General features: G+C 34.8%; 1 protein-coding gene across 1 annotated transcript; it reads left to right on the top strand.

The window, feature by feature from the left end:
• The first annotated feature begins 2,217 nt into the window (after nucleotides 1–2,217).
• On the top strand, nucleotides 2,218–17,764 carry LOC127171139 (polypeptide N-acetylgalactosaminyltransferase 5). Its single transcript, XM_051119601.1, has 10 exons — nucleotides 2,218–4,264; nucleotides 4,372–4,538; nucleotides 5,038–5,157; nucleotides 5,342–5,477; nucleotides 5,696–5,815; nucleotides 11,517–11,634; nucleotides 11,990–12,319; nucleotides 12,498–12,578; nucleotides 12,697–12,840; nucleotides 15,980–17,764. Exons 1-10 carry the CDS (start codon nucleotides 3,162–3,164, stop codon nucleotides 16,118–16,120), a joined length of 2,460 nt encoding a protein of 819 aa, XP_050975558.1. The 5' UTR covers nucleotides 2,218–3,161; the 3' UTR covers nucleotides 16,121–17,764.
• Nucleotides 17,765–21,788: the final 4,024 nt, after the last annotated feature.

Below are 21,788 nucleotides of genomic sequence, written 5' to 3'. Positions count from 1 at the left end.
ATTTTATTAATATAATAGCTTCGATACTGAATGGCCACATACCTATGGCTCAACAACGAGCGATAAAATTGCTGTTTTTGAAGTATCTAAACTTACGGCTTCACTATTTGCTGAGTGAGATACAAAGATGCAAGCAATTCACAAAGGCCTACACAAGTTTCATCTCTCTCTCTCTCTCTCTCTCTCTCTCTCTCGATAATTAATTAAAATCAGTGGTATATTAAATTTAAGCATTAATGTTATGTTAGTCCATACAAAGTGTACTAGAACCTCATTGTTTTCACAAATCACAAGGAAATCGAACCACAAACAGATCCACAAATGAACCATACGGTTAGTTTTGGGGTCCTTTTAGGGGGGTTGTTGGATGCTAAGTACACTTTTTCATTTTGTTTGAACAGTAATGTGTGGTGGCAGTGTATGTACAAATCTACCCTATAATGATAAAAATCCAGCAGTGGTTTTTTAATTAATCTGTAAAAATAATATTCCCTTTTTTAAATCGAGCCATTCTCAGATGCCTGTCGGTGTGGCATCACATCGACAGAGGCCGCTCCCACGATATTGATTGACATGAGCGTCTTACCTCAAATCAGCTGTCTCAGTCCGACCTCCATTGTTTGGATGCCGGAGCAGGGATGTAAGTTAGACAAGAATATCTCTGACTGAGCGATTGAGGTGTTCTGTTGCTGGATGTAATAATAAAAATAGTGGTCGTCATTTACTCCGGACATCTGAGCCGCTGAAGATGCAGTGGATTATGTTTGTTTGTGAAGGGAATGCGGCTTCCAATCTACATATATCCGTCTATGTTCGCGCAAATCATTCGTGATCCAGCTTCACTTACAGCAGAAGTGAGTATAAGGGTTTTTTTTGTATGAATCTTTGCAATCACCTTTCCTAATAATGTGCTAGTTAGCAAGTTCAGCGGATAAACGCAGCTAAAGTAAACAGGCTTGTCACTTCAAAAAGAGAAAAGAGAGGCGCGGCAACCTGAGCTCATTTGCATTTAAAGGAGCAATCCCCTCAGAATGGGATGATTTTTGCAGAGCTCATTTTGACAAGGTAAAAAGGGTGTTGTTTTACACAACCATTGAGAATTTTTAACCAAAGTATATTATAGACTTTTCATTAAGACCCTAAAGAATCATATCAACTTGTGGAAAATGGGCATCCGATGACCCCTTTAAACGATCTAGGTGTGAAAACACCCTTAGACTAATTGATGTATTCCCCTCTACCTTTATTGACAGCTCCACTTAATTAATATATTACATTTTAATATTAATATATTATAATATATATTAAAATTGCCTATTATGTACTTTTATTTATTTGTTTGTTTATTTAATCATATGTTTGCAATAACATTTATCATTTACTTTTTTTTTATTATAAATATTATTTGCTTTTTATTCATATTGTTTAGGTTCATTAATAAATAAATAAATAAATAAATGTCACCTAAACTTTAGCATCTTATGTTTCGCCTTACAGGTTGTGTGTGTACACATATTGCATGTTTCACTCTTTAGTCCACTCTAGAGGAACAAACAGGCAAGACAGTCAGGTATTGCCTATTGCAACAAAACAGGTTAGACCAGACTTGATATAACTACCAGTCTGTCAGAGTCTTTACAGTCTTTCAATGGACTACACAAATATAAAGATCTTAAAAATGTTCCACTTTATATACTCTTGAAAAAAATTACTGCCATGGTACAGTTAAGGTGTCATGTGGTAATAGTGTGTTTTTTTTTTTTTCTAAAGACTAGCTTATAAATGGGAAGTTGTAAATTGTATGAGTTTCATTAGAAAATTAGAAAACTTTATTTTACTTTTTTTTTTTTTTTTTTTTGAAGTAGATGAGTTGAAGCACCTCATTAAGTTGACTGAGAAAATGCCCAGAGACAAATCTAGTCTAAGAAATAATAATAATAATAAAATAATAATAATAATAATAATAATAATAATAATAATAATAATAATAATAATAATGATAATTTTATTTTATTGTTGTTTTTGTTGTTGTGTTAATCATGATAGTTTTGGTCATGTTATATTCCCATGGAGAATTATTCTGTGTAAATTATTATAAGAAATAGTAGGTTGGTACTGCCCACGCCTAGTACTTTAAAGAAAAACCATACTGCCATGCATACTAAAGTTTTTTAAACCTTTTAAATGAGTCTGTCTGACTCTAACCACACCCTGATCGGGAACTCATTTCTTAGTGCGTCCAAAATATCTCTCTAAATATTGACACGTCGTCACATAAGTGTGGGTACGTGTAAAACAGGGCAGGTCTGATGTTCTAAACGCCAGCAGGAACTACGGATTTAAAGCAGGATGTCTAAAACCCAGTGGAAGACATGAAAGACTTGTGTGTATGTGCTCAGAAGTATCACCAGAGAACTGTGGAGGTGAACCTTTCGGAATATCGAAACGAGTGTATAAAACATTCATTTGAGAGGACTGGAGCAGCACGTGAGTGATGACAAACTTTGCGACGCCGATCTCACGAGGAACTTTAACTCAACTGTTTCAGAGCGTCGTTTGAAACGAAAGCTATATTGTGGATATATTGTGGGTCTAATATGCCTTTGAGTGTAAAACTGCGGAAGTTTGACAGGACAACAGAGTTTAATTTAGGTCATACGGCAGAAATGTTGCCACGCAGTCGTTTTTGAGCTCGGGATGCCCTTATGTGGTTACATTCACACACTTAGTGTGTAGCTTTGACAGGGTTCATTAACACGTTTTTATGCTCTCAAATAGTCTATTTACATCAGTGGCGAGGGGGATGAACATAGTCCGTAAGTGCAGGTAAACCACAACCAAATCTCGTTTTTATTGTCGCGATAGCTTAAATAACGCCTGTAACCATAGCTACAGAGTGGTTTCATTTTAGTTCTGCTGGTCATTTCGTGCAACTTTAGCGGGTTCTCTGCTATGTTTTTAAAAACTGGTTCCATTTTAACCCACTGCGTTTGCTCCTTCTTAGCCAACATTCTTAACACAAATCATATCTCAGTTTCTAATATTTTCCCGACTTTTTAATATTTCAGGAAATTACATTTTAGAATGTGGAATCATTCTTTTTCAGGACCGAACTGAGCGTGAACTGAAAAGACGTAGAAAGAATTCATAGTATTAAAATAATGAAATTTAGGAAGTATTTAAGGGGCAGTGGGAGGGTCTTGGCTTTTGTGTTTATAGCTTCTGTAGTCTGGCTCCTTTTTGACATCGCAGCACTGCGGATGTCCATCAACGATGTGAATCAGGATCTCAAAGAGAGAGAGATTGTACTAAAACAGGGAAGGAGGAAAGACAATGTAGAGGATGTGCTCAAACATCCCCTGCAAAAAGTAGACATAGACAAGAAGGAGTTTTCTAAAAACAACAACAGGTTTGAAAGAAAAGCTGATAAGGTTTACAGAAAGTGGCCAAAGGCACGGCCAGAAAATCAAGACAAAAATCTGATTCCAATGTCAATGGCTGGCAAATCATTTGTGGAACAAGATGAGGTAATGAATCAAAGCAAAGTGAATTTAATTGTGAACTCCCTTGTGAAAGGAACAGTTATTAGCATCCCTGAAAAAATAAACAAGACAAAAGCTGTTGTTAATAGCAAAGTGGAGAATACAACCACAAAGATAAACAAAATAAGAGATGCTGTTAATGGACAGACAAAAGCAAATCTAGATGTTAAATCACATTCACTTACTAAAGCACCGCCTGCTGTCCAGGAGAAAACACGTCCTCCTGCGCTCAAAGAAAACAGTGTGAAGAAAGTGCATCGTATTAATGACACAGTAGTGATGTCACATAATGAAGTACATGTCGATGCAGGTTTACAAAAGAACCTGAGTAATGAATTGCTGAAACCAGCGGAGAGTGATAAACCGAAAAACATTATTGACAATACAGGGAAACATGGCAATACTTTCAACAGAACGAAACCAGATATTATTCAGAAACCAAGTGGACAGAAGGCTGAGGACCCAGAAGAGGAGGCATTACAAGTACCGCACTCTACAAGTGTGCTGGTGAGGAGATCAGGAGGGCATCATAAGGTTATGGCCCTAGATGCGACAGACAGGCCCAGAGATCCAGTTGCTGTGGGACAGTTTGGACAGCCTGCAAGAGTTCCCAGAGATAAAGAACTGGAGAGTCGAAGACGCTGGAGTGAAGGGTTTTTTAACGTATTCCTGAGTGAACAGATACCAATAGACAGAGCCGTCCCAGACACCAGACCTCAAATGTGAGTTTAAACCATAGATTCATTTTGTTATAGTCCTGCAGGTCATGGCAAATTTTATGTTATTCCAAGTAAATATGTGTAACACCATGATATCCTGTGTTGATTAGATGTTCAGAAAACCTTGTTCATGATAACCTGCCCAGTACCAGTGTGATCTTCTGTTTTGTGGATGAGGTTTGGTCCACTCTGCTGCGCTCGGTGCACAGTGTGCTCAACAGGTCTCCTCCACACCTGCTGAAAGAGATCATTCTGGTGGATGACTGTAGCACCAAAGGTTTGAGGGATTTGCTCACCTTTTAAAGAAATTATTTTCAACAAGTGAGTTCACTGACAGGGTTTATAGGTAAAAGCTTAAGACTGTTACACACAGTATTAAAATCCATTTTGATTGATCGAAACATACAAGTGAGCAGCACTAAATACAGGCATAAACATGGTCAAAACAAGCTTATGTTTCACAGATATCCACACGAGTACGTAGTTAATTCTTCAACAAGGTACTCCTTTGCCCACTTGAAATTTTTACAATACATATCTTTCAAAAGGAAAGTTATAAAGTCTGAACAGGGGATTTTTCTTTAATTATATAAAAGGAAAAGGAAATTAAAATTAAAGTAAAAAGTTATAATATTGTGTAAAAAAAAAAAAATCAAGCATTTTTGCTTTAAATTGTCATTAAAGAGATAAAAGTACCTCCAGTTGAATAAGAAGTTTTGTATATATGTTAGTCGTCATTAGTCCTATGAGAAATGTTATTTCTGTTTCTGTTCTAGACTACCTGAGGGAGCAGTTGGATGTTTATATGTCTCAGTTTCCTAAAGTACGAATAATCCGTCTGAAAGAGAGGCAAGGCCTAATCAGAGCCAGGATGGCAGGGGCTGCAGCTGCTACAGGTACTGTACACTTGCATTCAATTCAATTCAGTTTAGAGGCAAAGCTTCAATCCATGGATCTGTGCTTAATTTAATCTGTTTGGAATGCATAGAATATATATCTCCATTATCTTAATTGTAAATAATGCATATTGTTTTAGTGTATGGCCTTATTGGTTGTTTCAGCAGATTTTTTTACCTGCAGGTGAAGTGTTGACATTCCTGGACTCTCACATTGAGTGTAACGTAGGGTGGCTGGAGCCACTGTTAGAAAGAGTTTATCTGGACCGCAAAAAAGTGGTTTGTCCTGTTATTGAGGTCATCAGTGATAAGGATATGAGGTAATGAAGTATATTCAGTCATACTATTAAATAAATGTTGTGCTCCCAATTTTGTACAAGGCACAAAGTATTTTACAGTATAGCGCTGCATTACTGCAGCACATATCAGTGTCGCTATGAGACTCAAAAGCCCTTTTTCCAATGTATCGTTCCTCCACTGCTGCTCTAACTGTTAAAATTCATGCACTAAAATGTTTTCATTTATTTTTTGTACACAGTTACATGCTTGTTGATAATTTCCAAAGAGGCATTTTTAGATGGCCGTTGGTTTTTGGCTGGAGTGCGCTACCTGAGGAATATATTAGAAAGAACCAGATCAAGGATTCAGATCCCATCAGGTAACATCAATGAAATAGCATACATATTCATTGCAAGTTGGCCGATCAGATTTGCTGTTTCTAGTCATTTTTTATCTCTCAAATGTGTACAGTAATAAGGTTTGTGATCGCAGTGACTTAGACACCAAAATGATTTGTTTATGAATTTGTTAAGATTTGTGCATTGATTGGTTTAGTTGTACTTTTTACAGGTTACAAAGACGATAAGTGTTTCATGCTGTATTTTAGATAGTGTCACTGAATCAACCAATTCATTACAAACACAGTCATTCAGTCTTATTATTTTCCATTAAAATCTGTATTTCTACAGACATAGTTGTTAAACATTATGTTTGCCCACAAATGTCAGCAAGTCAGATTATTCTTTCCCCTTGTTTTTGTTAACTGCTCAGCTTGACTTGACATCAAATCCTTACGTTTATTTTTTAGGGGTCCAATCACCAATCTACAATCATTTTTGCACACAGCAGCTTGATGCTGGCAAGATTTTTTTTTCCAATTTTATTTAGATTAATAAATAAATAAATAAATGAATAAAATAACAAACATATCCATCAGCAGCCAATCGAAATTGAGCACCTTCTAACATCAAATCTGAATGGTGGACCATTATTATATTGGCTGGTTAAAGAAAAACTGCAGAAAATTTACATGTAGTGCAAGAAGTAGATGAATTACTTGTTCTTCATCAGAACAGATTTGGAGAAATTTAGTATTACATATCATTTGCCAGTGTGTCCTCTCCAGTGAATGGGTGCCGTCAATCCATAAGCAGTGTCAACAAGCCATTTGCAGAATCTGACATGACAGTTCAATTCATGTCCAGTTCATCAATTAACATCTACTGAAAAATGAAAATATGTGGGTTTGTGATAAACAAATGCATCAAGACGTTTTTAACTTTGAACTGTTGCGTCTGGCTAAAATAGAAGTCTTCTATTCATAATATTGCTTTCTCCAGTGAAAAATTATCTCGTCTGAATCAGGACAGAAATATGCACGGATCAAGCACCATTTACAAACAAAAACAGTCCAAACAAATATGTTGGATTTTGATGAGGACAACAGAGGAATGGACCTTTTCACTGAAGGAGGCATAATTATTGATTATAGACTTTGTTTTGGCCAGAACCAACAGTTGAAGTTAAACTGTCTTTTTAAAATATGGAAGTTTTTTTTTTTTTTTTTTTTTTTTTACAAACACACAGCTTTTCAATTCACAAGACATTAATTGAGGGACTGAAGTCATGTGGATTATTTGTGGATTATTGTGATGTTTTTATCAGTTGTTTGGACTTTCATTCTGATGGCATCCATTCACTGCAGATGATTCATTGGTGAGCAAGTGATAATAAATTTCTACAAATCTATTACAGTGAAGAAACAAACTCATCCACATCTTGTATGGCCTAAAAGTAAGTACATTTTCAGCAATATTTCATTTTTTGGGCGAATTATTGCTTTGAGGGTGTTTTGAATTTGGTAAGAATCGATCACGTGATCACGTGTGTAGTTTTGCTAACAACTCTGGATTAGCAGTGGTTAAAATCAGTTAACCATTGCCACTGCATCAGTTAATCATGTGTTTATTTATTTACTGGCTAAGTTTTCCATCATTTTGGGTTAATAAAAAAATTAAAATAAATAAAGGTATCCACAATCTTGAGATGCCCCTGACAAAAAGCTGTCAAAATAATTTTGATAATTTGGTAAGACTTTAAGGTTCATTAGTTAAAGGCCACCTATTATTGCCCCTGTTCTAATGTTAATGTTCAAAGTTCCTTATTGTGTTACTGTCAAAATATACACACGTTTATGTTAAAAACACACATACATTACAAAAACACAGTTGGTTATGTCTGGGAAGGTGAACAGCTGGTAAAAAAAATGGCATGTATATATTAGATCTGTGTATTAGATGACAATAGTGTAGTATACAGCAGTGTTTTTCCATCCTGGTCCTGGGGACCCACTGCTCTGCACATTTTGTATGTCTTGCTTATCTGACACGCTCATTTGAGTTCATGGAGCTCATACCTAATAAGCTGGTGATTTGAATCAGGTGTGATAAATAAGGGAGACATACAAAATGTGCAGAGTGGTGGGTCCCCAGGACCAGGATTGAAAACCATTGATATACAGTAGCTGTGCTGCTGTCTACACTGTTAATATGACCCAAACAATAAAATAAAAACAAAAAATCACTCACTGCTCTTAAATTAATAATTTCTAGCTCTAATAAGAAGGCATTTGTTACTTGAATGCTGCTTTTAAAGCTCTAGTGTGTGCAGCTTACTCAGGACGGGGTCTCTGCTAATACAACAGTGTCCGTCAACAGTCACATTTTACAGATTCTGCAAATGGCTTGTTGACACTGCTTATGGAGATTAAAAAAAAGAAGTAGGTGGATTTTTATCTAATTATTAAATGTATTAGTAAATGTTGCAATTAAAGGTAGGGTATGTATTTTTTTTCAAAAACGCTCATCAGTCAGGCCGAGTACCAAAACAAACTTGTAGCCAATCAGCAGTAAGCGGCGTCAGATAGAGATGGCGGATAAAAAACAAAAGAGGAAAACGTCTGCGGAACAAAAGAAGGCTAACAATAAGTGCTTGCACCCCCGCGCTCTGCATATTTTGCATGTTTTTCCTAGTTAACCTTGAAGTTTACCTAACTTCGGGAACATTCATTCATGAATTTGCGCTGCGCTGATGCCTGCAGCGTCTTTACACACAGACAAAACTTACTAGAGAAGTGTGAAGAGTGACATCGATATACCTCTGTAAATAAATAGTTTAAATTCACGCCTCGCTCACATTAATGCCCTCCGAATGGAACATATACACTCGTTTCGAACTGGAATCATGGCGGAATGTTGTGTGATGTCCACTTCGCAGGGCACTTACGGTCGAATAGAACAAACATTGTTCGTGATAAGAAGGTGGGGGGGGGGGGTGAAATGTGACAAGGTGCCCCTTAGGTCGGGTACTTTGTTACGTGTGAGAGGCACGTTGTAACATGATCATATGACAGCTTAAAATGTTATCTGATCGATTGAAAAAATATATATAACAAACTAAAATATTTTTACAAATATTTTTAAAATATAATATAATATACATAAAAATAAAATTATTAACTTTTTCAAATAAAATTAAGAACTAAAAATAATCTAATTTTGGAGTTTGACAGTGAACACGTCACAACCATGCTTGGGACGGCCCTGATCGCAACACACAGCTAATACAGTATAGTTCAAAACCATGTGCGCAAATAGATGAAACAAATTCAGACATTTAGCGACACTCCCCTCCCTCCACACAAAGCTCTACACTAGCTAGAACACGAGACACATAAACAAGCCAAAATGCTTTACATTTCATGAAGTAATAATGTCTGAACATTAAACATCAATTGTTTCTTGTGGTTTCTCATTAAAATCCATAAAAAGGAAATGGTGTTAATTACTTCGCTAATGTCATAGAATAGCATATAGTTAAATAATAGCAGGGCACATTGTAATGCAGTGTTTCAACGTTCCCCATCAGCGTGACTGGAGTTTAAAATCAGGTTAGTTTCTGCTGGTTTGCGAGCATTAATAAACTTTCTAAACTGATAAATAATAGATTGGAGATTCAGATGATAGCAGATTTGTCTCATTTTAAAATAATACTAAAAACTGAGATTAAAAATTTGCTTCAGCCAAAAATGTACTTTTACTATGGTAAAATAAATATTGAGCAATATCTTCAAAAGGCTTTTTAATTTTGGCGCTCACTAACCCCGCGTTAGTGTGTGCCCGTGCTCCCCTAATGTTTCCTAAGTTGAGTGGTACTGGTAGGTTTTTGTGGGAAATACAAGCATGTTGCCGTTCGTCTATGGGTCATTACATTGCATCTGTAAACATAAAGAATGAGTCCCAGCTAGTAGGCCATATTGCATGTGAGGATGCTGTGGCAAATCATTTATAGCCTTTTCTCACAGCAGATGGAATAATTAAATTTACCAATTTGATGGTCGATTGTAATACAGAAAGGATTATGTCAAGTTAAGTCAAGTCCTTTATTTATATAGTGCTTTTAACGATACAGATTGTGTCAAAGCTGCTTTACGGTTTAAATAGCAAAAATAATGTGTAATAATGAAAAAGGACAATCAGTTAAAGTCAGTTCATCATTGATTCAGTGATGTCATCATCCAGCTCAGTTCAGTTCAAATAGTATTTGTGCAATCAAGTTGAAGACATCACTGGAAAATTAGTGTTCCCTACTAAGCAAGCCAGAGACGACAACAACAATAATTGCAATTGCAACTTCAAACAGAGATGGTGACAAAGAGGCATAACTAATGGACTGCAGCTATAATTTTAAAGCACAGCCACCACAGAATCAGACTTTAGCAGCTCTTTTTACTTTGAAATTGTTCTAAGGTTAAATACAGATTTCATAAACAGATTTCATAAACAATCATAAACATTTTAAACAACATTTTTAAATCAAATCTTTGCATTGCTATGACAGGAAACACTGGCATCTATCAATGCCTTGGGGGAGGAAAAAAGGGGAAAAAAGCATATACTTGAACCCGATTAAAAATAAAACCATCATCAAATAAGCATATGTCCTGTGTCCTAAACACCTGAAACAGTGGTGTCTAATATTTTAGAATAGTCAGTGCAATTTTGGACAGAAATAAATCAAATCTGTATGAAAAATATACAGAATCTGTGTGAAAATATACAGAACCCCCCTTTGTAAACAGTTTCATTAGTAACTATGAGTTTATTACATCTTTTTTTTTCTTAGTTACTGTAACAGATTACAGTTGTTTTATTTATTTATTCATTTATGTAATTCCATAACATTTAACTAGTTACTCCCCAACACTGGTTGTGAATGTCAAAACTTCACAAATCTTGTTACACATGGACAGCAAGGCATTGTGAGTATACATAAATTTGCCCACAGGGTAACAACAATTTCTAAAATCAGTCATTTTTATCGATATGAATGATAGAATAAAATATGAAGACCGTGATGGTAATGTTGTCCACCAGAGAGAGCCACAGGATAAGAAATCATTTTAGGTCTCGCAAATGGTTCAGTATATATGATATATTTATGTTATTTTATTATAGTTTGACAGACTTCAGTATAGTCTGTTTACAAAAAAAAAAAAAAATCAGAAAGCTTACAGATAATTACATTACCTTCACTTTTATATATCTTAATAAAATTGTAATACATTTAAAATATATGAACATACATGTCTGGTGACTTGGAAGAATGTATTGTGGCCCAATTACATGAAAAGACAAAATTATTTCTCTTTTAATTTAATACATAGAATACTACTTCCATAAAGAATAATACTTACAATAAGACTCACTTTAAGAAAAGAGACAGGTCTACTTAATCAGCCTTGTATGAGGCATTTGTGTTTGGACCCTGATAATTTTGACATGTAGGTAACATGCATTTTTTCTCTTTGCTGTGAACAACTGATTCATATGAAAATGGCCAAATTGTCTTCCCTGGTATTTAAAATTTTTGCATTGATATGCTGCACTACATTATGCAGCACTCTGTTGTTACGATGACAAAACTATATATATATAGTAGTTTCAGTGTACATTGAGTTGTAATTATACTACATTTATGTTATAATATGTAAGAAAAATACTGTATTTTTTCTTGTGCAGGTGTCCTGTTATGGCTGGGGGTCTTTTCTCTATAGACAAGAGCTATTTTTATGAGCTGGGGGCATATGACCCAGGCCTGGATGTCTGGGGTGGGGAAAACATGGAAATCTCTTTCAAGGTAAAAATGCCAAATGTTTACTAAGCAGGGTCAAATTTACATACATTTTTTAAATAAAACAGTTTATTGTACATTTTACTGTGAATAAACATTTTAACTTTTCATGTACATACAGTGTTAGGATGGTGTTTGAGAGTTAATGAGAGTCAAAAGCAAACCACTTTTAAGCTGTCCTTCAGTAAATCAAGCTTACATACATTTAGGGCACACAGAATAATGTCTCACCATTTTGTTAATAGTTTATGGACCTTAAAAAAAATACATTTGAAATGAGTTATTTTAAAAGTTTGAGCCTTACTAAAATAAGTCTGTAGATTCCCTAGTGGCAGCAGGTAATGTGTTATTTGTGCTGTAGATCTGGATGTGTGGTGGCGAGATTGAAATCATCCCCTGCTCACGTGTCGGACACATCTTCCGTGGCGATAACCCTTACAAATTCCCTAAAGACCGTGTGAAGACAGTGGAGAGAAACTTGGCCAGGGTTGCAGAGGTGTGGCTGGATGAATATAAAGAGCTCTTTTATGGCCATGGCTACCACCACCTGCTAGACAAAAGTGTGACAGATATAGGAAATCTGACAGAACAGATTGAGCTGAGAAAAAAACTCAAGTGTAAAAGCTTTAAATGGTACTTGGACAATGTCTACCCAGACCTGGTGGCCCCTCTGGTAAAAGCAGAAGGACTGGTAGGTAGAACATAATTAAACTTTATACCACTTTAATCACTTACTAATCATACAAACATAACAAATCATATTGTTTTCTGTTGTTGTTGTTGTTGTTGTTGTTGTTGTTGTTGTTGTTGTTGTTGTTGTTGTTGTTGTTGTTGTTGTTGTTGTTGTTTGTTTGTTTGTTTGTTTTCAGATTTTCAATGCTGGAACCAGAAAATGTTTGGTATTTCAAAATCACAATTTATTTCTTGATAAATGTGACCTTACAAATAAGGTAAATCCCGATCAGATGTATTATTTATGTGGATATTCCATTCTGCTGTATAATCTTTCAGCAAATCTTTCATCATCATGCATAATAAAAACTTTTTCTGTTTTTGCATGTCTCACAGAGTCAACACTTCAGCTACACCTGGTTAAGGATGCTTCGACAGAACACATCCTGTTTGGCACCTCAGGAAAAACAAATTATCATGGAACCATGTGACAACACTAAGACACATCTCCGGTGGATGCACAAGTCTGGTAAAGTTTTGGTAAGTACAGTGCAAAAGCTAATCTGTAGAGATAGTATAATATTAAATATATATATATATATATATATATATATATATATATATATATATATGTGTGTGTGTATAATATTATATATATATATATATATATATATATTTTTTTTTTTTTTTGGATTTCAGTGTTGTTAAAGAATTTACACTTTAGTATAGGGAACAATTCTCACTATTAACTGGTTACTTATTAGCATGCCTATTATTAACATATTGGTTGTTTATTAGTACTTATTTTACATGAGCATATTCTACATCCCTATTCTTACCCAATACCTGAACCTAACAACTACCTTACTAACTATTAATAAGCAGCAAATTAGTAGTTTATTGAGGCAAAAGCCGTGGTTAATGGTTTGTTAATTGCAAGAACTGGACCTTAAAATAAAGTGTGACCCTGGTCTTTATTTAACTCACAATTATAGATAAACGCAATCTGACTAAATTAATAACACACAAATAGTTGTATTTACATTGAATACATTGAGTAATGATTCACAGTGCAGTGAAACCTTGAATTTGGTAACTTGTAGGTCCACCTTTAGCAGCAAAACCTTTTGTAATCTTTTGACCAATTTTGCTGTAAATAAAATTTTTATGAATAAAATTATTTTGTGTTAATTGTATTTGCTGTAGGAAATATCAGATTACATTTCCAAACATTCATTTTGCCATTAATCGTAATAATCCAGTGAGATTTTTGTTTGCACAAGGAGTCTAACAACAGCGAGTGCTCTGCACAGAGATCTAATCTCATCATCATCCAGTCTGCCTGGAATGACATGAAGAAACAGAACAAACTCAGACAGACTAAATCCAGAAGAACTGTAACAAAGTCTCCAGGATGCTTTAAGAAACCTACCAGCAAAGCTGTTAAAAGTTTTAGGCACTTGTGTAAAAATGCTGTAAAATGAGGATGCTGTCATAAATAGATTTTCTTTATCAATTACCTTCTATTAACTAAATGAAATCAACATTTGGTGCAACCATTCTTCGCGTTTACAGCAGCTTTTGCCCTAGGTGCACTTGCGCAAAATTTTTCAGGTAGCTTTGCAGGTAGGTTTCTTGAAGCATCTTGGAGACGTTGCCACAGTTCTTCTGGATTTACTGTTTCAGTTTGTTCTGTGTCTTCATGTCATTCCAGGAAGACTGGATGATGATGAGATTAGATCAGTGTGGAGCACTGGCTATTGTTAGACTCCTTGTGCAAACAAAAATCTCACTAGATTATTACAATTAATGGCAAAGAATGTTTGGAAATGTAAACCAATATTTTTTTACTGACACACTACAGCAAAAGATAGAAATAACTTACTTTAAACCATTTTTTAGCTGGTGAAAATACTAGTGGCCTAAAACTTTTGCACAGTACTGTACATTAATTTGTGTGTTTATATATACATAATAATTACACACAGTACACACACATATATTAGGCAAACTCAAAGTTTTATTTTATATTTTTGATTAATCGTGATTAATCATTTGACAGCCCTAGCATGTGGTTATGGACAAACATGAGACATGTTTCAATTTTCTTTTTTTTCTTTTTTTTTTTGGTAGTAGTGGTTTTCTACTTCTTATTTAAAGAGCAGGGCACCTGTGCAACCCACACTTCCAGTTTCATTAACTGACTTAATTTGACTTAGCTTTTGGAGAAGTCATAACACAGAGCTTCACTTACTTTTCCAGCCTGTTTTGTTATCGATCAGGTAACATGTCTTGAATATATATATATATATATATATATATATATATATATTAGGGCTGTAACGATACATGTATTCGTACCGAACCGTCACAGCACGGGCATCTTGGTTTGATGCATGAGGCCTTATAACGAATACAGTCCAGCAATCCAGAAGGGGGCGCCCGCAGTAATGTAACTCTGTTTGATAACCATCGGCAGAAGAACAATGAATGCCAGGAGTTGCACACTTGAAAACAAAGCACACTAGCACACTAGACAGTGACCATGTGCTCATTCTAAACGCGTCTCTCACTGACAAAGGAGTACACTTTAAAGGATTGCACACTCAGCTGTCTGCGAAATGGAGCTTTGTGCTCTTGTATCCTACCTCTCTCATTCGGCACAAATCCAAATATTCCATAATAATTGCAATATTTTCATTGTATCCAAATGCTAAACTATTATTTATTATGTAAATTATAGACTTTGTACTTCAGTCACGTTCTAATCATGACACAGTGATGTTTGGTTCACTGTTTTATTTTGATAAAGTACCAACTGCACTGTCAAGTTAGCAATGCTAGAAGCCTGGAACTGATATGTTCTGTGTTTTTGTGCAGCGGCACGATTACTTCAACTTTCCTCATACCAGCAAAATCAACCTAAACTAAAAACAAATAGAATGTCGCATTCTGCCATTTGAGTTTCCTTTCTGTCAAAAGACTGAACTGAAACTCAGCAAATATAGGCTACGTTACGTGTTGCACTGTTTTTTCCCTTGTCTATCAGTTAACTAAATTAAATATATATATTAAAAATATATATTTTTTTATTTTCTTTTTTTTTTTTTTTTTTTATAATGTTATTAGTTAATTGGTTTGTTTGTCTTTAATTGTGACTTAGATCAATGTCAGACCACGTTATAAGCAAAAATAAATAAATAAAAATAATAATTTCAACGTTAATTACACATTTAAAAAAATAATTTTCTTGATAAAAAATCAATTAAAGTGTTGGCAAGCTTATTCTTGGCATTGCATATAGTCATTCGCATACCATCAAGTGTCTTGTTACCCTTTATGAAACAGTTACCACATAACAAAAATATTAAGGACATATAATGAAGCAAATTTACCACTGTAATCTATGGGTACTGCACAGTGATTTGCACAGTACAGTAGCTGTGGAAAAAGTGTTTCACATTATGTCTCTTTCTGTGTGGTGTGTTTTAACATTGACCATTCAGCAACCTAGAGCTACTTTATAATGTTTTACATAAAAAGCATGAGGTTCCCTCATAAATGACCGTGCATGCAGTTGTATGTACTTTTGGTTTTCTATATAAAAACAGGAAATGTACTATGTTTAAGTGTGTAAAACATTGATTAACCAAAGTCTGCCATCTATATCTATGTCTAGACGGAGCATGTGATGATAGAGGGTCATTCCCGACCTATCTGTCTGGAAGCTGGTGTTAAAGCTGATGGCATCTTCCTTAAGGACTGTGATCCTATTAATACTTTTCAGAAATGGCAGTTTACACACTACTATGCTGAGTGAGATCCTCCAGAATATCACTCATGTATTGTCCATAACAACTTCTACCTTTGTGCATGGATTTGTAATTGTTTTGTTTGTTTTTTGTTTTTTATTGTTTGTTTGTTTGTTTTGTTTTGTTTTAAATGTGTGGTTGTTTGAGTGGGTTTTGGTCCATTTAATGCCTACTTAATGCAATTTGTGTAATGCAATTTTGTTGTTTGATTTTTGACATTCTGAATCATAAGGGTTTGAGGTTCATATTAGGAACCAGGTCTTCTCTTTTGGGTAATCCAGGTTATTTGTATTTTAGGTTTTGCATGGGAAATACTTTTGGTATGGATATAAAAAGACACACGGGTTTTCCACAAAAAATTCATTTTGAAATACCCTTATGATATTTTTACGATAAAGTACTTGTTGCTTGTAAAACACAAGGATTTCATTTTTATACATCTTATTTAAGTCCATATGAAACTTCACTGTAATAATGTGACATTTCTAAATGAAACAGTTTGTCAAACAAGAAAATATGTATATTGGATCATGAGAAGTGAACAATGCATAACAATAAGTGCTACCTACTGGCCAGATGACCCTATCCAATGGCATGGTCTGTCTTTTATGTGCATTAATGTGAATAACACTTAAGTTATTGCAGTTTAAGGTATTAAATTCTAATTAATAAATTACTATCTGACCCTAATTTATCATGACCTTGGGTTTAGGTTAGAATGCTAATTAATTATTGTTCATTTATATGATGATTTATCTTGACATTTTTGATTTTCTGCCCTTTATATTAGATTGCTCTTGTTCATTCAGATTCCAATGACTCTCGTCTGTGTTTGTGGTTCCCTTGGTCATTAACCCGCTAGTCTTGGTCATTAAACAAGTTTCTCATCTTGCGAAAAAAGGTAATTGACATTAAAATTGATAAAATATTCAGTAAATGGCTATGAGGCTTGCTTTTATCTAAAAGTACTTTCTTTAGTCCCTTTAGATAGTATACACTGAAATATTAGCAAGATTATTTGTAGTCAGACGTCATGACCATTACTGTTTGCAAAAAAAAAAAATATATATATATATTACTTTGTCTAATAGAAGCTTTATATAATCATGCCATGGATTCCCATATAGAAGAATATTACTATTGTAATAGTTAGACTTCACCCAAATTAGATTGGTCAGTGTTGTCCTAAATGGAAATTCCCTTGGAGTCTGTTCATTCTAAATTCACTTAAGCCAGTTAATTTCATGCCCAAATGCTGCAGCCTAAAACCTGGCTGCAGATTTCCAGTAATATGGACTTAATCTATTTAAGCCAATAAATTTAGAGTAGATCAGAATAAAATCAAATGTAACTATTTATAATTAGTTGGGTTATCATTATGTCATGCAAGTTGCATAACTGATTTAAAGATAAACAATACAAAACATCAAATGCCCAAACATAAATCTAAGAGCAGAGGATACCTGTCATCAGAAAATTACATAGTGCTGAGTCTATGAAATGCACTCTACACTACAGGGTCATCTGGCTACAGAATCACTATCACTCAGTCTTTTGTAACCTTTCCTTATGTGCCCATACCAACACAAAACATTCTCCAAATGGCAACATGACTTAACAATGTTTGCATTAAATAGGATTGTAGACCTTGAGAGTTCACACTTTCTTGATGGACGGAAGGTAATTTGCATGAAAGACCTTGAAAAAAGGGGCACAATCTGCAATAAGTAAAATATCTCTGAACTTGAAATCTTTTTACTGGAGATGGCTCATTTCAAATGACACCAGATATGAATGTGAAAATCATCTGCATACACACAGATCAAAACTGGGTAAAAGAAAAAAGTGGGAGAGAAGAAACTGTTGGAAACTACTGGCACATCATTGCTCTTAAAGTCTTGCTCTAAAGTCTTGCTCTTACACATGGCCTCAGACCCACTTATCCAAAGCTTGAAAATATAATACAGGAAATTGCCTGGGCTGTGAACTCTAGCAGACCTAGTCTTTATAGATAAGTTTATCTCCAAATGATTTAAGCACCATCTGGTCACACTAAAGACGTCACCATCGCTTATATTTTGACTTTGAGTACTAAACAGACTTGAACTGAAAACTGGCACTGCTAGTGTAGTGTAGTTCACCGAGGTGTTTATGTTAGAAGATCAGCTGGTCTAACACAGATTTTTTTTTAAAAATCTGTATATCTATGCAACAAATGCAAAAAGAGAGAAAGGCACTTTTCTACATCTTTCATTCAGTGAAGACAGATGCCTGTATGTTTATTCACTATGTGTCTACTGTATATTTCTTAAAGGATCAAATGTTACAATCTTACATAACGGAATGGAGACAGACCTGAATGTAACTGCTTACTGCATTGTGGCTTTGTGTAGCTCAGTGTCATATCACAGAAAGAGCACTAAAATTACCTATTGCTCTCCTAAAGATTTGTAAGGCCTGGGCACCAATGTTGCAGGGACCCAATTTAACATTTAATTATCTTCTTGCGATTATCGAACTTGGTCAACATGCATTCATGATTTTGTGGATGCTAAACTAGGAACCGATTTTTTTTGCAGGTGTATTGTAGATGGCAAGTTATTTTAAAATGTCACGGAGCATTAGAGTTATAGCGCCACTCAATGGACATTTCAAGTCAGAACTGCGGTGACATGTACTAAATTAATGTTACATAAAACGTGGTTGCTGCGGCCACAAACTTAACAATGAATTAACTTTTCTACCCATTAGATTGTGTTTTATTAACATCTACACCTACCCCAATCCTAAACCTACCCCTTACAATAATGCAAAAACCATAATTATTGTACAGTACATCTGTATACCATCTAGCCTTTACCATAAAACATACCGTATGTATGTTCATCTCTTCTGGGGTAAAAAAAAAAAAAACAGAACAACAACAACAACAAGAGCGAAGAGCACCACTTTTAGCACCACTCAGTGGACATTTTTGTTGGAAACTGCAGTAAAATATACTTATTGGTACGTATTTTGCGTCTCGCAAGAAAGTTCACACAGGTACATGGTTGGTTTTACAGGTTTGAAAGGACATAAGGGAAAGTAATGATAGAATTTTCATTCTTGAGTGAACTATCCCTTTAACTTGAAATATATTGATTTGAGATCATTAGATAACAAAAACTGAATTGTAGTAAGTACGGAATTGTAGAAATGTAGTAAGGACATTAATAAAATAGTTGACATCATGTGACATCAGTGGTTCAACCATAATGTTATGAAGCTACAAGAATACTTTTTGTGCACAAAGAAAACAAATATAGCAACATTCAACACTGGCTTCATAACATTACAGTTAAGCCACTGATGTCACATGGACTATTCTTACCGTTCTGGGCCACAAAATGTTATAGTTGCCTTAGGTAAGACTCTCGAATTTAATCAGAAATGTCTTAATTTGTGTTCCGAAAATGAACAAAGGTTTTACAGGTTTGGAAGGACATGATGACAGAATTTTCATTCTTGGGTGAACTATCCCTTTAACTTGAAATATATTGATGTGACCCCACTGGCATCATTGCATGACTTAAACTAAATTAAACTGGATTATAGAACTGTCGTCCTTCTTGCATGTTGCAACATCAAAACTGTTATTTAACTGAACTGAATAAACAAATCCTTTTTTGGGGATGATTCATTTCAAAAGATACCAGATATGAATGTGAAAATCATCTGAATACACATAGATCAAAACTGGGTAAAAGGAAGGAAGCGGGGGAGAAGAAACTGTAGGAAACTACTGGCACATCACTGCAAAAAAGTAAAATCTTAAAAGCTTGAAAACACAATACAGGACATTGCCTGGGCTGTGTGCTTTTTGTAGAACTGCTTATAATGGAATTTCATTACAATATGGAGGTAACCAAGACATTCCTTATCTGTCATTTACTCAACGTTGTGTCAGTGACTGATAAGAGAATGATAAGCTGACGCCACGCTGCTTTGAGTTCTGGGAAACTGCTTTGTTTATTCACCATACTTGGAGGATTTCGCTGCCTTTCCACTTTTGAGTTTAGGGTGATATTTTGATTTTCTGTGAAAAATGTCACCGTTGTATGTCATTCATGCTGCATCAAGAACTGCAGTAGGAACTCAGATCATCTTTCTGAAAGAAAACTGGACAATGTAGTCCAACTGGACTACAAGGGAAGGGTTGTGGAGATGACGAGCAGATGCCGGATAGTAAATCTAAATGTAATGTCCCTGATTAAACCCATCATTCAATAAAAGAATCACATTGCTGGGTGTTTTTTTTTTTTAAGTTTTAAGTTTGTTTGGTTTAATTATCTTTGCAAGTATGATCTCACTCAGCTTGTAAATTAGCAGAACTTGAACAGGGAAATTCTAAAATGTTTAACATAAATAACGCTTCACGTGGCTTAATGTACCAAGACATAATGCATATACAATGTACAGATACACATATAAGCCCAAAATTTGAACACTGCGTGTTAAGAGTTTTCCTCTCATATAAAGAAAATGCTTAATGCACAGAGACAGTGATATTAATCGACCACATTCTGTATGCACCTTACTAATAAAGCATACAATGTGCAGCATAAATGAGTACACCCCCTCTGAATAAATATAAAAGATGTATTTTCTTAATGATCACTAATATAATTCATGAAAATATGACAAAATGTAAATGTATTAAACATATACTTAATAAAAACAACAACATATATGCCAATATTTTCTGTAAAATAAGTAAATTAGCCAATTTTGTTTAAATAAAGGATTTCAGAAATAACTCTTTGAGGATGACCTCCTTAAATGCCCTAGTCTTTAATGGGAAGTTTTGCTCAGCTCGTCTCTACAGAATCCCCCACAGCTGCTCAAGAATGTTAAGACTGAGTGCAATACATGTCCACTGAAGGATTTTCACATTGGGTGAATGTATATCTTCACTGTAATGCTAAAAAATGCCCAATAATGCAGGCAATGAGAGGAGGGTCTCATTTTGCTGAATCAGTTTGACATTCTTCCTTGGTAATTGGTCAAGCAGGCTTGTTGAAACATTATATCTCCAAAGAAATCTTCTCAGTAAAGAGTAATTGCTGAATTTGTTCAGTTTTAGAGGGGGTGTACTCATTTATGCTGTGCACTGTATGTGCAGAAAAACAGATGAGCCCAAAATATGATCTTTCAACACTTAATCCTTCTTAATCCATAAATTATAAGCATTTCATTTATTACGGTTTTCTAAAGGGAGGAAAACGCTTAACATTTAATTAAACACGTTGCGTTAATTTTCTGGGCTCATCTGCATGTCTACTAAAGTACTAAAGTATCACTGTCTTAGTACATTAAAACCAGAATTTTAAAATGTCCCCTCTGCAGGGAGACACTACAAAACATATGATTTTGATTGTCACTGAAATATATTAAACAAACAAAAAAAAAAAAAAAAAAAAAAAGTGTGTTTGTGTCTGTTAACTGAATGTGGACCACAATCTCTGATTCTGCTCCGTGATCATGGAAAAATTAATATCTGCAATGATAACAATTATACTTTATCATTTAAATGTTTTCATCAAAGAAATGGATGGACTTCTGTCAGCTTGTTGAACACAGACTTTTATTTGGATATTCTACCATGTTGCTATTACAATACATCAGCTATTCCTACTA

This window comes from Labeo rohita, chromosome 9, assembly GCF_022985175.1.
Source record: "Labeo rohita strain BAU-BD-2019 chromosome 9, IGBB_LRoh.1.0, whole genome shotgun sequence".
In the NCBI taxonomy this organism is placed as follows: domain Eukaryota; kingdom Metazoa; phylum Chordata; class Actinopteri; order Cypriniformes; family Cyprinidae; genus Labeo; species Labeo rohita.
Note: the sequence above shows the minus strand (reverse complement) of the source record. Positions and strands in the feature narration are given on the sequence as shown.